At 42.3% G+C, this 17,455-nt stretch overlaps 1 protein-coding gene across 2 annotated transcripts in view; it reads left to right on the top strand.

Moving 5' to 3' along the window:
* adcy9 (adenylate cyclase 9) overlaps positions 1-17,455 on the top strand; it is a 35,104-nt gene that overhangs the window by 5,714 nt on the left and 11,935 nt on the right. For both annotated transcript variants that reach the window (XM_034542890.1, XM_034542899.1), the window contains 3 exons: positions 15,554-15,735; positions 16,432-16,539; positions 16,828-17,102. In XM_034542890.1, coding sequence (XP_034398781.1) covers positions 15,554-15,735; positions 16,432-16,539; positions 16,828-17,102 — 565 coding nt within the window. The remainder of the gene's footprint in view (positions 1-15,553; positions 15,736-16,431; positions 16,540-16,827; positions 17,103-17,455) is intronic.

Raw genomic sequence — 17,455 nt, 5'->3', positions numbered from 1 at the left:
TGATGGCACAAGGATGCCAAGATCAGTATACATTTGGCATTATACAGCAGAGATGCCTCACACAATAAAGTCGAGATTAAATGAAAAATGCCATTTAACTCTTTAACATCCCCAGTCAAATTTAACAATATATGTAAACAAACATATTTTCTGTATGTGTGTGTGTGTGTATATATATATATATATATACGTAATCTAATTATTTGATTCAATCACTCCTGTAACTGACTCAGTACAGAAGATGAAGACACTTTAACATCTGCTCCACTGGGACTTAAAGGATATTTTATTTGATCATTTAGATAATAAGTTGATCATTTAGAAACACAGATCCGGCCTTCTCTTGTGTTTAGCTGAGCAAACGCTCAGTGCGATGTTTGGTTTCTACCTCTTGACTGTGCTTTAAGCTTGTTGTTGTGGTGGGCCAGAATGTGTGAGCCGGAGATTGCATCTGATAATAGGAGGGCTGACAGGCTTTACTGTTCTGAGGCAGGTATTGTACTGGAGTTCAGTGGATTAAACAGGAGTTCATCATATTGTGCCCACGGCTCATAGGATTGGAATAGTGATGAGCAACTAGACTGACACCTTACCGTGTGTCAAAGATATGGAAAGAAATTTGACTTGACTGCAACTTGTTCAACATCTAGTGCTTATATTATACACCCCCGCACACTCCTAAATACACACACAAACTCGGTCTGTCTCAATACTCTTTGGAGAGCAGCATCAATGGAACTAAACCCTCCAGCGGGGGATTCCTCGTGGGCCTTCTAATATTAGGTCTCTCGCTAAATAGACACGGTCTGTTCTATTGTCAGGCCTTGTGTCCGAGTGTATTGACACTTGGCTCTGAATGGTGCCATCACTCTCTATTTCCAGACTGGCGAACCGTGACGAGAGTGAGATATTGACATGCAGCTTTTGTTGAGGGAGTGAAAAAGGGGGAGAATGGCATCTCGTTTCCTGCTGAAACAGAGACGCACAGTTTCCTGCTCCGAGAGAGAGAGATGACCTTAACTGTTTGCTTCTCTAGCAGTGAGAAAGAGGGGTTGACAAACAATCCACATACCACTTCTTGTTGACTGCTTTGTGTAGGAAATAGAGAGACTGGGGATATTTGTTACGGAGAATAGTTGAAATCAATGAACAAATGATCTTTTGTCGTTGTTTTGTCTCACAACCAGAATACCGTGTGTTTAGTGTTAAGAGAAGGTTAAGGAATTCAGGTGTTATAAATCACGGTGTCTCTTTTCCTTGGCTGACACCGTATATCTTCCCACATGTTTCATTCCTTAGCGCGAGTGATAAAATGAATAATGTGTGATATTTCCTTAATTCCCCACCCTCTTGCAATATGGCCAACATCTTCAGTCATGATCTAGGTCATTTCATAGTATGTTTTCTAGTATCAATAGCTTAATAGTCTACATTAAATAATAACCACATGGTTTTGTATGCTCTGTTGTGAATTAAATACGTGACGAGTTATTGGTTATTACCAGTGTATCACGATATCTATGTATGATTTAATCACAGTATGTTTCCACTGAAAGACGATACATTATCGTATTGACTCCTCGCCCCCTATCGGTCTGTTGGCTCTTCTGTCTTTCTGTCTTTTGTTTCCCCCTCTTTCTCCGCCAGTCTCTCACCTGCCATCCGGCCTTTCCATGTGGTCTGTTGTGTAACGCTGCTTTATTGCTGTTGCTCTCTAATTAAGGATTTGCTCTAGATCCCCCGGCAGGCCGAGGGATCTGCCGCATGTAGCGTGCTTTCAGCCTTTCTCTTCCTGTTAGTCCCTAAATACCCATCACCACGCTTTCCTTTAAGCAACCACTACTAAGCAAACTTGGCTCTGTGACCATGAATTCAGCGAGTTGGTAGTTGATATATGGAAAGGGTTGACGCAGCGGAAATCAATGTCCCACCAAAGAGCAGCATATGAAACATAGACTTTGTAAAGACTGTATGAACTGCCACATCTCACACATCTGCCGTATGTATTGAATTAAACATGAAGGGATGAGTCATACCCCTGTTGACAAATGCATTAACTATGCAGGTATGCAGTGAGGATTTAGAATACCAGGCAAAATAAGCAATATGTTTATGCAGTAAACAAGAAGATGAGAAGTTTATGTTGGATAAAGTTTGAACTGTGCAAACCTCTGAAGTACACAAATACAGTGTATAGTACATACAGTGTGTATTATATGCACTTCAATAGTGTGAATTTGTTCATAAGATTAAACGCAATTGCGCAAACAAAATGTTAAAAGATAAATTACAGTCACTAAAGCAGAACTTGGCTGGCTTCAGATGCCGTGGTCGCTGGATTTGTCTTTTTGAAATCCCTAAAGGAGTCTTAAAAGTCACCAAATACACATGATATTTCAGTCGCAATAAAACTCTAATATATTATTTTCAACAGTTTGTGTCTACCCGTCAAATTCTCAGACGGTAACTCTTTGGTCATCCCAGTGAATGTCACAATCTACTGCACTTCCTTCATCTTCTCTCTCTCTCTGTGTGTGTGTGTGTGTGTGTGTGTGTGTGTGTGTTTGTGTGTGTAGGTTTGGTTGGTGGGTTTTTAAAAGGGCTTTTCATTCAAACACATTAGGACAAGTACGTTTCTCCCACATCTGCGTATTGGATTTCTTCCCTCTCTATCTCGGGTTGTCTCAGCAATTAGCCGTTTTCACTTTTCACTTTTTACTTTCACTTAACGTGCAGTTTCCCCCCCCCATCTTCCTCCCAATGATATCCAGTGAGATTCTGGTATATTTACACCCTCCATTGTCCTGCTTTGCCTTGTACCTGAATCTCACTCTTGTCATCTGTGACTCCCATTCCCTTCTGCTCTTCTCCTGCCTGTATCTGCCAAGTTTATTCCTTTTTTTTTTTTTTAGATGCCCCTTGTTGAGTGTTGTAGCTTTGGGAAATGAGGTTGTGGAGTTTTCATGCATGTTTGTGTGTGTGCATTAGACCGTCTACGTTTTTAGTCACAGCTCAGTATAGTTCAGTATGTTGCAGACTCAAGGTTCAGACCTTGGACTGGTCTAATGGTATCATAGGTTAACACTGGCACCTGGTCAGTTTCAGTCGGTGTGAGTCTGTAAGTGTGTCTGCACGCACCAATGGGTGATTGCTTGCGCGTGTCTTTTTCTTTGTGTGCACATATATACACCTATGTATGCAAACAAAGTATTCTTCCAATGCAGTGTGTTGCTTTGGGAAGTTCCTGGCCTCAGGCTGGTTAGTCTGAGCTAAATCAAACATGTCACTTAAACATGCAGAAGCAAATGGCAGACCAGCCTCAGTGGGTCATGGGCTCTGCCATTCTACACTCTGGCTTTAGCCACGGTTTTCTGGTAAAGGAAACATTTGTACCATCTCATAGAGAAGCATCTCACTTCTATACCACCCCATCAACATTTCCATTGTTCTGTAGCTGGTTGAAAAAGGTGCTTTACATTATAAGAGGCCATAATTTGTCAACGACTTGTTAATAGTTTTTTTTAATTGTCCTAAAATCCTATTCTGCAGATTGGGATCTATTAAAATCCTCTTTTTCATCTTGTTTTTTCCTGTGGAATCAGGGAAATGCATCAACTAGATCACCATAATAGACTGTCTGTAGTTCATTGATCTTACTGCCAAATTTCATGGAAGTACATTCATGAGTTTGGGTGAAATTATGTTGATACTGGGACTTTCAAACTAATGGGTCAAGACAAACAGTAACTTATCTGATGGTGAAGTTTTCCTGGCTCATTGGTGTCATGAAATGTTTATAGATTTTATTCAGGCTGTCTAGGGAAGGTTGTCTGTTTGTCACAAGCACTGCCCCACTTTAGTTTATTCAACGCAGGTCTTTTTCACAAAAGACAAGACCAGGAGTGGCACATTTATTTGTATTGCATTTTTCATCAACAAGGCAATAAGACAAGATATAGAAGAAAAAACGTGTACAATTAATACATCTGAAAAGATCCGTTGGTACTTTTTTAATCTGCCCTTGCACGTTGAAAGCAGTAGCAGAGAAACAGATGGGTATTTCATATTTACTCTCTGCAGCCAAAGTTTCTCAGCCTTTTTCTGCTGATTTAAATGTTATTAAAGAGCAAGAATGAGAGGTGAGCAGGACAGAGTCACAGCAGTTTAGTTGGCTCTCTGCATCATTGTAATTGCCTCTCTTCCTCAGATCTTCGTCACCTTTCGAAGAGAACCTCATCGCTGCATTGGCCATTCAAACAAAGTGTGTGTGTATTTCAGTAAATATCTCCTGTCCTGTGTGCCTGTGTTTTATGTGCGTTTATGCCAGAGCAATGCTCTGTATAAAATTGAGAGGAGACAGTTGCCCTGAGGCCTGTGACCCAACATGGTGTTGTTTCGGCCCTGCTACTTCTACCTCATTGGTTTTCAGCGACGCTGCTTCTACAGGGTTCAAAGGTCAACTGTGATCGCTTAACTCGGTGGTCTCGCAAATGTGTTTCTGTATGTCTCTGTCTGCGTCTGGTTGTCGTCCTGTATGATATCAGAATGAAAAGAAAAAACGGGAGAGCTGAACATTTGAATTCAGAGGAAAGGCCACGACGCAGGAAAGAGCGACAAAAAAACCCTAAAAAGTGTCTTTTGCTGTGGGATCATACATTGTAATTGTTGTAGTGCTAGATTGCTGTTTTGTTTGTTTTCGCACCATTTACACTGTAACTTGTGTATTGACCCTAAGTGTGGCTTTCATCGCTGTGGCAGTCAGTTAAGAAGATTAGAGTTCATGTTTTTTTAATGAATTAATCCTGTCCTTCTTGGGACTTAATATACGGTTAAAAAGCAGTTTTGAAATCCGGCCAGCTTGTCAAATTCCTCTTGTCAGCAGCACTGTTTTCCTACTTGTGTGCGGTAAAGGGATAGGAATCAATTTAATGTAATTCTTTTTTTTACTTTTTTTTTCATTCCCAATGTTTTGGAAATACATTTGACAACGCACACAGCGTTAAGATGACGCTCACATCTGAAAGAAAGATAAAATTCAGCTGAGCAAAAGTAGGAGGTTCAACAGAAAAAAATCGTTATCGATGCTGCTCGGCCTGACTTGCCTGTGCCACACACACACACACACACATTGTGCAGGAATGGACCTACAATAACTCACATAATGTCCTTCTACAATATTATATTAGGTACTTCCTAACCCCATTATCATTAATGCAATACCTGTTCCAGAGAGAGAGAAGACGGCAAGTCTTCCTTCTTCTCTTCCTCATGTTCCTCTTCTGCATCTCTCACCCTCTATCCTAATAGACTAGTAATACCGCTTTATCTCTCTTGGAGGATCTGTGGTGTCAAACAGTCATTCTCCCTCCCACACAGTTGTCTAATCGGCTTTGTTTTTATTCATGTGTCATTCCTATTTCTCAAGAATGTGTTGAGTCAAATGGGTTTGCGTGTGTGTTCAGTGTTGATAAGTGTGCCCAACCCTGTCCTGTCCTAACCTAATTGGATTTGTATTGTGCAAACACATACACTTAATCCTGAACTCGTCTTTCCTGGCAGTTAATGCATTTAGCTATTTTTAGACGAAGTCCGAGTTCATTTCTGTGATGAACTAAATCCAAACGGATGAGTCACCTGCTTGTATTCTATGATTCTTTTTGACAGGTCTGACCAGTCCATCCAGCATGCGTCTATGTTTGTGTGCTATAGAGACCAAACGTTACACATGCTCATGATTGCTTGTCAGTCATTTAATGAAGAATTACATCGCCGTGTTTGGACAAATTGTATTTAACAGACACTAACGTATGATCTCAGAACCAAATGAAACCTTGAAATGAATTACTGGAATGTGACCTGTTACAGGTGGATGCACTCGCTACCTGGTCGCATTTGTTGTTTTATTACAGACAAGGTGACTTGCATTTTCTTCTCTGGCACCACCCTGCAGTATTGGTTTGCCCTTTCAGTGAAATGAGTCAAATAAGTAGCAAATATTTCAACATTAAGATATTAATAGAGCTGGCTTGCATAAACCCTCAATAAAGATCCAATGTTTTTTTGGGGCTTTAAAAAAAATTATTCATAGTGTACTGTACAGAGGCACACAATAAATGTTGGAGCAGTGAGTGGGAGAGAAAGAGGGGGAATGTCATTCAACAAAGGTCTTTGGCTGGATGTGAACCACGGACATTGTGGTTTTGTGGCAAGCAGCAGCTCAGACCACCGGGAGTGGTTTTTTAAACTTTTGCAGCGCTGTCACTTTGGGAAAATGTTTCCTCCCGTTGTGTCACACACACTGCTGGTCATCAGATGATGGATAGTTTTGATAATTCATTTCCTGGGGACCAAGGTCTATGACATGCCTGTCACTGTCACTAACTGAACACCTCATACAGAATGTATGAGTGTCAAACTAGCAGGGGTCAAGAATCAAGTGTGTGTGTGTGTGTGTGTGGTGTGTGTGTGTTGTCTGTGTGTGTGTGTGTGTGTGTGTGTGTTGTGTGTGTGTGTGTTGTCTGTGTGTGTGTGTGTGTGTGTTGTGTGTGTGTGTGTTGTCTGTGTGTGTGTGGGTGGGTCGAGGCCGGCTCATGGCTCTCTGCATTTTTGTGTTTGCACACTGGGCCACATTAATATCTCCTATTTATCTGCTCGTTAATCTGTATTTTGTGTGTATGTCTGAAGTAGACAACTGTTTAAAATTCCACTTTTGCGACAGCTGTATGTGCCAGTGTGGCAACAGCAGCTGGTTGTTTCTAGAGTCCTGTGTGTTTGTGCGTGTGTGTGCGCCAACTCAAGTATGCTGGAGTGGAGCTGTGTTAAACGGCTGTTCTGAATAATACATTCAGAGTGTGGCCTCAAGACTGTTAAAAAATCCATGAGCTTCCTTTGCACTGGTTTATATAGCTAAAGAGCTTATAACAGAGAAAGAAAGAGAGTTAATGGCCAATGGGGGAAAAAGTACGGCCGAGGTTTGGCCAATCACCAGTCTGACTCAGCGGATGTAGACTGTGGGTACGGGCCTGTCATTGGTCGCCCATGTCGGCTGGCATTCTCCTTCCCTTGCATGACTGTAGCCGCGCCATCTGTGTTACAAAGACACCGTCGCTGCATCCTGTGCTTAGCGCCGCCCAAGACGATTGGTTTGAAGAAATACAAACAAGCCAGAGTGTTTTTCTTCTTCCCCCTCCTGTACCAGGATGATAATGTGGGGAGCCAGACTTTTCTTCGCCCTGACACAGCGGTGTGGAATCACAAACGCAATATGTCAAAGCATAAGCAAAGAAAGCGAGACAAACGCACAGAGTCTGTCTTATGGTGGAGTGTGGTTGTACCAGTTTAACTGTTTATTCATACCTTCCCCCATGATGTGTGTGTGACTTCACTGGGAGTCACACACTGTCGTGAATGTCAAGAGGGCAGTTATCGGTTAGCCAAAGTGCCTTACTTGCAAGGTGTGCCGTCTTGCCTCCTTCAATAGATAATTTCCTCTGTTTCTCAGCGTGCCCTTTGGTCTCAAAGAAGTCACATGAAGTTGTTTAGTCCAGTCGGTGGAGACGGTTGACTACAGGGAAGAGTCAGAGGTAGAAAGCTAGTTTCTCCAATTAAGGAGGATTACTGAAATTACTGCTTACAACATCGGCTACAATATGAGCTCTCTTGCATTACATAAGCCTGTAGTAATGTTTGGATCTTCACACGCCTCGAAACAGTTCATGAATTTAAATCTGATTATGCAAATTCTATTTCGTCTCTAGGAAGAAGAAAAAAAGGTGTTGGAGCTGTGTTCTGGTGCGCTCCGGCTGTACACCACCTCTGAACCGTAGTGAGATAAGAAATACGCCCTTTTTAAAGACCTGAAACTCCCCAAAAAAAAAGTAGAGTTTGGAACAAATCTGTTGAGATGTCTGTCTAAAAATGTAAGTACTGGCTTTCAAAAACCTGAATCAGTCAAGTGCTACTATAAACAGCATGTCAAGCTGAGCTGTTCCCTGGTGGTCTGTGGAAAGACTGAGTTGTGTGACATTAGAAAGAAGAACAGAAGAGAGAGAGAGAAGAAGAAGGCAGAAGATGGAGCATGTTTTCTGGTCATGACCCTTTCCCAAGGATTTCCCACAGTCTAGCTTAGGGCAGCAGGGGAGGTATGTGTGGGCGTGTGCGTGTGCACATGCAAGTGTGTGAGTGGTTGACGAATCCACGGCATACAGCAGAATGAATCGCCCCATGCAGTGACTCTGTTACTCAAATGAGACCATCCAATGCAAGTGTGTTTGTGCGACCCTGAAATGGTGCTAAATGAAGAGAATAATAAGTAATAAGTATGCACATGGGTATTCTAATCCCGTGGTGCACTGTTAACCTCCCAGCATGCTTGGAGTTAACATGCGTTTGCTCACGCATGAAACAAAGTGACGTGCCGGTCGTCATTGGCTTCCCCTTTGCAGAGGGAGCAAGGTTGGTCATTTCTTGCTCAAGGACTGTCCTCTGCCACTGAGCGACAGCCGCCCCTAGAGAAACTCTAGGGGCGGCTCTGTGAAGTGAGACACTAAAATGCCTTTTAACAGCTGTGTGTGTGTGTGTGTGTGTGTGTGTGTGTGTGTAGGTGTGTGTGTGTGTAGGGGTGTGTGTGTGCATGCGTGTGATGCAGTGACTGTCAGAGTGTGTCACTGTTCCTGTCCCTGTCATGTGTCCCGCGCACACACTTGTCGGATCTTTTGAGGGAAGAGCCGTTGACAAGCAGATTTTGAATGAATAACATACATAGATATAATACATACAGGATGCATGTATTATTTAACCAATAGTCGGATGCTTTTTGGAAAACAACAGAACGAGAGAGGGGGGTGACTATGAGTTGGGTATCATGATTCCAATTTTGCTTATCAATTTGTTGTTTTGGAATCTTTGTTCAAATTCTTGTTAAAAAACAACCCCATGATGTTTGTATGTACGAGGCAGCCATGGATCTGTAAGTGGTGTTATTTCTCATTGCGTTTCAGACTCTCAAGTCTTTTGAATGGGTTTCAGTTCGAACAAGTTCTGGATACCGTACTGTACCTGCAGGGATGATGTGACAAAGGACTTGTGTTTGTCCCAAACCGAGGAAGTCGTCTGATCTGCTACGCTGCCAACAAAGGCTTTAATAAATCCAAAGAGTATGATTTTTTTTTTTAAAGAGATAAAGGAGTTGGAGCGAGTGAGGAACTAAAATGATGGCACAGAAGAAGGAAGGAAGGGAGGAGGGAGGGATGGATGGATAGATGGACACGAGGGAGGAATGGGAGCGTACTTGAAGGAGGATCGTGCGCGAGCCTCATCCCTCGGTTCCATCAGCGTGTCCAAATATGGAGGCATCTGCTGTTGCACGAGGCCTGTTCTCAAGACCCGCCACTGACCAGGGAGAGAACTGGAGGGGAGAGGGGGAGGGAAAGAAACGAGACAGATGGGAGAAGGTTTAAGTGAAAGAAGATGGCTGAAAAATGAGGGAACAGGACAGCAGAAACAAGACAGAGTAGTGAGATATAAAAATAGTTAGTGAAAGGCTGCGAAAGATATACGGTTTGGCACAACAAAAGAGACGAAGTTGAAGGCGAAGGTTTGTCGTTGAGTAGAAGTTGGACAGTAGGAAGGCCGAGTCTGTGAAAAAGGGAAAACAAGTTGAAGTCTATTTTTAGTGCTGGAGTTGTTTATTTTCTGACTATTCCAAGCAGCTAGATGAAAGTGAAGAATGAGAGAAAGGTTAGATGAATCTCACGGAGAGAAGGGGATGTTAATTTAATTTAATTTTTCTTTTTCTAACTCAGTTTTGAGGTTGACTTGATGCTTAATTAGTTTGAGTAAATGTTGCATTTTAATGTTCCTCTTTGTCTCATGTTGACACACTTTTTCCCTTTTCTGTGTGTTTGGACCAAAGGGGAGCTGGAAATGATTTGGATTATACGCTCGAAAGCCGCCACAAGGTCAAAGGTTATTTGGCAGGAAGTACATAGGAAGGTTTGGGACGGTCCTGTGGGGTTCGCCTGAAATGTCAGCCTGAGTCTAAAACATTCACCCAGACACTCTCTCATGGGGACCGCTGAGCCGGGCCTCTCTCTCTCTGTGTGTGTGTGTGTGTGTGTGTGTGTGTGTGTGTGTGTGTGTGTGTGTGTGTGTGTGTGTGTGTGTGTGTGTGTGTGTGTGTGTGTGTGTGTGTGTGCGTGCGTGCGTGTGTCTGTGTGTGTGCAGTATGTTAGAGGGTCAGAGTGTACAGACATGCAATCAACAAACACTGCAATCATTTATCAGTCAATAAATTGTTAAAAATAACCATCATAAATTCCCGAGCATTAGACTTCTATCTTTTATGATGACGTGAGCTTGAGACGAAGCTTCAAATCCTTACTTTTGAGAAGCTGTCAAATGTTTCCAATTTTTGTTCATTTTAAAAATTGTTAAAGGATCATTTTTCAATTGATGAATTTAGCAGATGTTTCAGCACCAGTGCAATGTGTTTGAGTCTGTATGCGTGGCTGTGTTAGTGAGTTTGGTGTGCTCATAGGAGAGTAATTTTCGGATGTGTGTGTGTGTCTATGGTGTGTGTGGTCTTGTGGTGTACATGTGGAATGTGACGACTCAGCTACGCTTCCTCCCCATTGATGCTTCTGTTCATTCATTCATTCACGTGTATGCACCCTTTATATTTAGTCTTGTGGAAGTGACTGTGCATGTGGTGTGTATGTACGTGCATTTTGTCTAAATTTCTAATAAATGAGGATATGTGGGGCAAAGGCGACAACACTGCAGTGCACTACTTGGATGAGTCATACTTGCAGGGAAGGCCATGTTTGTGTGTGTTCGTTCAGATATGTCACCATCCAATATGTCTCCGACAGGCAGATGCTGCATATTTCCTGGAAAGGGTGTCTTGTGAAGCGCTATGTCCTCTTGGAGGGTGTGGGGTTGCATGTGCTTATCTACACACACACACACACACGATCAACTAAATTAGGCTCCACAAAAATGTAACATTTATTTTCATGTGTACGTTAGTGTTTATTGCAGAAATTTCAGAGCAACACTTGGTACGGACGTTTCTGTTCAAACAATCTGAATCTGACCCAAAAAACTGGACCTGAGCCTGAAATTAGACTTAAATGGATTAAACCTCAGAATAAGTGACCGACAGTTAATAATAATAATAATAATAATACATTTTATTTGGAGGCGCCTTTCAAGTCACCCAAGGTCACCTTACAATAAAATAATACAGGATAAAAGATAAAAGCATGAAAGATAGGAACAACAAGTTACCTCATTGCGCTGCTTCCAATTGTTTTTTTTATGACAAAGCCCCAACAATGTTAGTAATGTCCATGTTTTGCACACGTTGTTGTTATGTTGGGTCCTCAGGTCTGCCATTGTGTATATGACTAGATCTACATACTGTATGGACATTTCTTTGTGTGTGTGTGTGTGTGTGTATTCTAGTTGCAGTTGTAGTAACAGTGGCTGTCCTCAGCTGAACCGCCTCTGCTCCAGCCAGCTGGCCTGAATAAATCAATAAAAACCATTGAGCTGCATTGAGACCTTAAAGTGCTCATGTCAGTTTCTTTCCCAGAGTGCTGCCTTTACAGAGCCTGGAAATGATCAACACACAAATGTGCGGCTGTACACACACCCAAGAGACCGATGTGTTTCAATGACTTTGGCTGCACGAACTCTGTAGTAAAGAATTAGCTCTGTTGTACCCTCAAGCTTGGATAAACTCACAAGACACAGTGGCACTTTATTGTCTAGCATCTAGCTGGCGCTCAGGCACACACACACACACACACACACACACACACACACACACACACACACACACACACACACACGCACACACTCACATCAACCTACTGTGCCGTTGATGGTCGGAAAACAAACATTTTTCACTGGTCTATTATGTCAAACCTCTAAACGCCTTCACAATTCAAGGCCTGTTTTAGAGTATTAGAGCAACCTGTTGATAAAGTTAGAAATCTAAACTGGAAGACGACAAGGAATGTGGGTTATGCGAGGCACGCTAAACTCAGGGACCTTCAGAGTACTCCTGGACTCTTCCTCCCCCTCGCCATCTCTTCGCTGTTCGCCACTCTGCTTTCGCCATCTCCTCTGTATCTGCGTCTCTAACTCGTCAGCATTTTGCCTCCCATGGACATTAGAGTATCTGTCTGTGGTCGACGTATGCCTCCACATCTCTAGCCAGAGTATTTTCTGGCCTTTTACTGACATGAAAGTAAAGAAAAGGATGGAATAACATTTTTTTTATTCAATATATTGCAGTAAATCATTTGAGGTGCTTCTGTGACTTTTGATCTCATCCACCTGCAAACTGCACATAACATATTCATACATAATAATGCCAAATATCTTTATGCAAATCCTTTTTTTATGCATTAAGGACTTTGATGTTTTTTTTTACATAAAGAGTTGTCAGTGGGCTGTGCTGCATAGATTTCATACCTTTCGATTATCTGCCTCTTAGGCCTGTCTCACAGAAGACATTTTGACCTGTCACAATGGGAAAAGCAAAAGGTTTAAATAACTAAATGTATTATACCTGGATTCAAATTTAGCCACTTTAGTTTCAGTGCCCTAGTATTGTTGATACCGGCTCACTGTCACGAGCCAAAGACGTTTATGTTCGACCAGCAGCAACATCAGAGTGAAATGTACGGCGAAGAACGAGAAGACAATGAGCGTAACCGGCAAACGCCATAAACCAACCTCCACAATGCTCAGGAGGGATTGTAATTAACTGTCAACTCGTTTCTCATTTTGTTACTTTACTGCCTTTATGCAAGCCCTGTAAAGACAGAAGTCTTTATAATAACACAAAGGTTGAATATCTTTAAACAATTTGATTTGGCCTGCAAAATCAAGGTTTCTAAGATCTCCTGTGTCGAAAGGATTTAATAAACAAATCGGCACACAATCTTTGTGAAATCCTGTTAATTGACATCTCAATAGTGCTTTAATCAGGGAACTATTTGTAACAGTCATGTCTGAAAAGCACCTTGTGCCAGCCTCACTTTGGCAAGCATAGGCCTCGCTTCACGGGGACATTTAAACAGAACGTAGCCATTTTTATTGTTATTAGTAACACCTGCTTTTCAAAAATGTCTGTTGTGAAAAAGGCCGACTGAATTGCCAACAAGACAAACATTAAGCCTTTAGCTTATTTACCTCTTATGCAATTAAATGTACTGACATTTGATTTTAAGATAATTTCGGGTGCACAACTCTTGCCAGTGTGTGCGTGTGTGTGTGTGTGAGAGAGAGAGAGAGAGAGAGAGAGAGAGAGAGAGAGAGAGAGAGAGAGAGAGAGAGAGAGAGAGAGAGAGAGAGAGAGAGAGAGAGAGAGAGAGAGAGAGAGAGAGAGAGAGAGAGAGAGAGAGAGAGAGAGAGAGAGAGAGAGAGAGAGAGAGAGAGAGAGAGACCTCTGCCAAGTCGACACTGTCCCAGGCCTTGGAACAAGACACACAGTGCTTCCAGACTCCCAAGATGATTTAATTGTGAGTTACAGATTCATAACCAATTTTATTTATGCAGACACAGAAGCAGAAGAGAGATGCCCATTAGTTTCACAGTGGCCAATTTAACCTCTGGTGTATCTTTTTATATTTGCATCTTATGCATCGTAGTCTTATTTCCCATCATTACATCTTAAAAATCCAGAGTCCAACGATTCCCTTGGGCGGTTATTGTGAATAACAGGTTGGAGAAGCTCTGCAGCATTTACTGAAATTGAAAACTAGGAGTTGACGAAATGGCCTACTTATTATTGTTTTATATAAGTTGTTACTCTATAAACATATTTGATTTCTATTACATTGACTCACTAAAAATGTTAAAAGGTGGAGAGAAGAAAAGGTGTAACAAGTATGAGGAGAGTAGAGAGAGGGAGGATCTAAAGAGATGGAGAGATATTAAAACTGCAGTTGCAACCAATCGGAGGAGAGACAGGCAGACAGGGGGGGAGTGAAGTGTGTGTCTGTGTGTGTGTGTGTGTGTGCGTGTGTCTCTGTGTGTGTGTGTGTGTGTGTGTGTGTGTGTGTGTCTGTCGGTTAGATTCACAAAAAATGTTGCAAAAACATTGTGTAGTACACAAATGGACTTATCAACACACACACTCAGCATCAGACTGACGCACATGCTTTCACATATGGGTCGGATGCTCATCAGTCACACTTACACAGGTTGACACATCATCGCATATCTTTCCCTCTTTCTTTTGAATAAGAAACTACATGATGCCGGTTAACATGACTTACAGTCAGGTCATGAGGAGTTTCACTGCACCGATCTTTCTCCATTTGTTTATAAAGCTTTTCTTCACACCATGCGTCAATGATATTGTTATTGTGTCAGAGGTTTTATACTGCCACATGCTCATTAACTCCTGGACCAGGTTCCTTCATGGCCTGGTTACTCCTTCAGTCATCAACGTGCTAACAAGGTCAGCACCTTTCAGCTGTTTGAACATAGAGGCCAGCTATCCAGGTTACTGTGTGTTTGGACAGGCTGATAGTGCTTGGCTAGGGGCCACGGCTCTAATCCACTGTTTGTATATTTCCTTGTTGGCCCCACACTTGTGTGAAGATGGCCAGAGCTCTGCGCTGAGATGCAAACATAGTTGGTGAATTACCACCTTCTTTTCAGTGTGTGGTCAGCAACAAAGATTTTCTGATGATTGTGTGTCTGCAACTAGCCACTATTTTCTCAAGTGAAAAATATTTTCACAAAAGGTCAAAAACAAAGAATGCCTGTCACTCAAAAAGTATCTGTTAATGTGTTACTATGAGGTTTCAAACCAAATTTAGTCTCATCGACATACAACATTGTTTCTTTCATAATGATCTCAAACAGGGAAACACAAGCTACTTTTGGCATATTTGAAGCTATAACCAGCAGGTTAGGAATGTATACCTGAGAATGTAATTTAATCAAAATGACAATCACATATTGTCCTGCAGACTGAGTTATTGTTTCAGCATCAGATTAAACGAATGGAACATGCAGCAATCCTCTCATTAGAGGATGCGTTGCCCAGTAAATGTTTGGCATGAACAAATTGCTTACTACTTTGCGGTGGTCCAGCCTAATGCGTTGTTGAAAGGTTGTGTCACCATCAAGCCTTGATTATCTTTAGGAAAATCTCTTTCGTTGTGCTCATTACAACATTTGGTGGCTAGCAGCTAATAATGCTAACACCCCTAATTGTGCAAACAACGACAACAGTGCTGACATAGCTAACAGTGTCTAGCTTCTGTGAGCGCAGTGCAGAGCGGCGGGCGTGAGCTAACCGTCTGGGCATGCGCACTTACATGCACTAAAAGCATGAGCGGCCCAAATTTAAACATGCAAGGGAGAGTAACTTCATTCTCTGCTCAGGACAACATTACTCCACTATACCTTTACATTAAAAAAATGTGTTGTTTGATGCAATATTAATATTCTGAATATTGCATAGAGAACCAATTATGAAATAAGTTCTGAGCACAGGTCATCTTTTGCTTGTGTTTCTTCTCAGGGCTGAAAACCTACCTGATCTCAGGAAGGAAGTTGGAGCTTGAGCAAGTGGGACTGTCAGGCGGAGATCTGGTCGCGGCCGGCCTGTCCTCCTGTTCTCAGCCCCGCACACCGGACCGCATCTCGGGGGGAGCGCAGGCTGCTGAGCCCCTGCTGTCCCACCAACCTCCAGACAGGATCGGGGTAAGTCAGAAGAAACAAAAAAGTTGAGGGTGGAATATAGAGATGGATTCCTCTACTGTTAATTCTGTTATGGTTTGTGTTGATGATGACGGTTGCACTATTTCACACTGTCTCTGTGGTGGAAACCACAGCAATACCACTCACATTAGCATTCACTTTACAGCAGAGCTGCTGTCCCAACTGAGGGATACTGTGTGCATTCACGCACAAGGGACAGAAGCATAACTTTATTGATTATGTTAGTCTCTGTCTCCTCTGTCAACATTTGTACAGTTAGTTTTGCTGCTTAGATGTCCCCATGCTAGCGTGACATTACCGCATGCATGAAAACATTACGTTTGCAGTCTGTGTGTAGTTTCCCACGTTAAAGCAAAGAGCATCTTTCACTTAATGTTAGCGTCACAGTCGATTAGATAAACGTAGATCAGTCAGTGCCTTTTTATCACGGTGATATTAATGATTACAGACTGTCAAAGTTTGAATAAATACACTATAAAAAACTTATACTAAACTTATGGAATTCTGTACTTTTTACATTAAACATGTATCAGTCCGATTTGTGAGGAAACAATGTCATCTAAGTGCAGGTAGTTCTTTAGCCACAGTGCCCACCCTCATGTAAGTGTTGTTCTATCTCAATCTGCTTCTGTTTGATATGTTTTCAACCTCTCCCATACCGTCCCTTTGTCTCTCTAGCCTCCCTTTGTGCCCCGTAGTGTGATCTTGTCTTCGGGGGCCGAGCAGGGTGAAGATGTTGCTGTGCTGAACGGCTGCCAGGAGGAGCACAAGACCAGCAGTGCCAAGGTACAACACCAGGCACTGCTCAAAGCAGATGTACTGTTTGCTAGCTAGCATCAATATGGGGAAGTACAAATTCAATGAAAAAGAGAAAAGAAATGCGGCAGGGCTGTCACCGGTACCAGGAAATACGTGGCACAGTGTATTTTGTGCAAGAAGTGTTTCAAACTCGGCCCAATGAGAATCAAGGCAGAGGAATCCCACATCCATGCTTTCTCTTTGCTTTTTCTCTATTTTCTGAATCTTGTCCCTCTCTTCTTCTTCTTTCTTCTTCACCTTCTCATCCTGACCCAGTTCATCCCAGGTCACAGTCCCAGAGCAGCCAACGGTCTCCTTAGTACCCCGCTGGAGGACCCGGTGCGAGCCAGCCAGAACTCCCTGTGCGACATGCTTCAGGAGAAAGAGAAGAAGGCGAGCACTAGCACGGGAACTGGCACCAGTCTCGGCATGGCTGGTGGCACTGGGACAGCTGGCACCGGAATGGATCACTCCGCACTGATCCAGCTGCGCACCAAGAACTTCAGAGAAAAGAGTGATGCCCACTTTGTTGACGTTATCAGGGAGGACAGGTAAGAGGTTGACAGTAGAATTTATGAACTGAGTATATTACTCAAGAGTGACGGATTTTCTATGATAAGGGTTATAGGGTGAAGGGATCCATTTGGTCATGAGTAAGATCTCATCTTTATATATTTTAACTGAATTATATGAATGATTACAACGTCTCTATATAATGTTCACTATTTCAAGGTATGTTTCATTTCACATCAGTTATAAATAGCATAAGATAGATACATTCACCCTCACATTTTACGTGTCGTCAGACAACTATGCAAACTCCACACAGAAAGTCATCAGGGTGCTCGTAAAAATAGAAAGCAAATGTTCCACACTTATTGTCATTGGATAACTTGATACCTCT

This window comes from Cyclopterus lumpus, chromosome 1, assembly GCF_009769545.1.
Source record: "Cyclopterus lumpus isolate fCycLum1 chromosome 1, fCycLum1.pri, whole genome shotgun sequence".
In the NCBI taxonomy this organism is placed as follows: domain Eukaryota; kingdom Metazoa; phylum Chordata; class Actinopteri; order Perciformes; family Cyclopteridae; genus Cyclopterus; species Cyclopterus lumpus.
The sequence above is the reverse complement of the archived record's forward strand: the minus strand, read 5'-3'. Positions and strand labels throughout refer to the sequence as shown.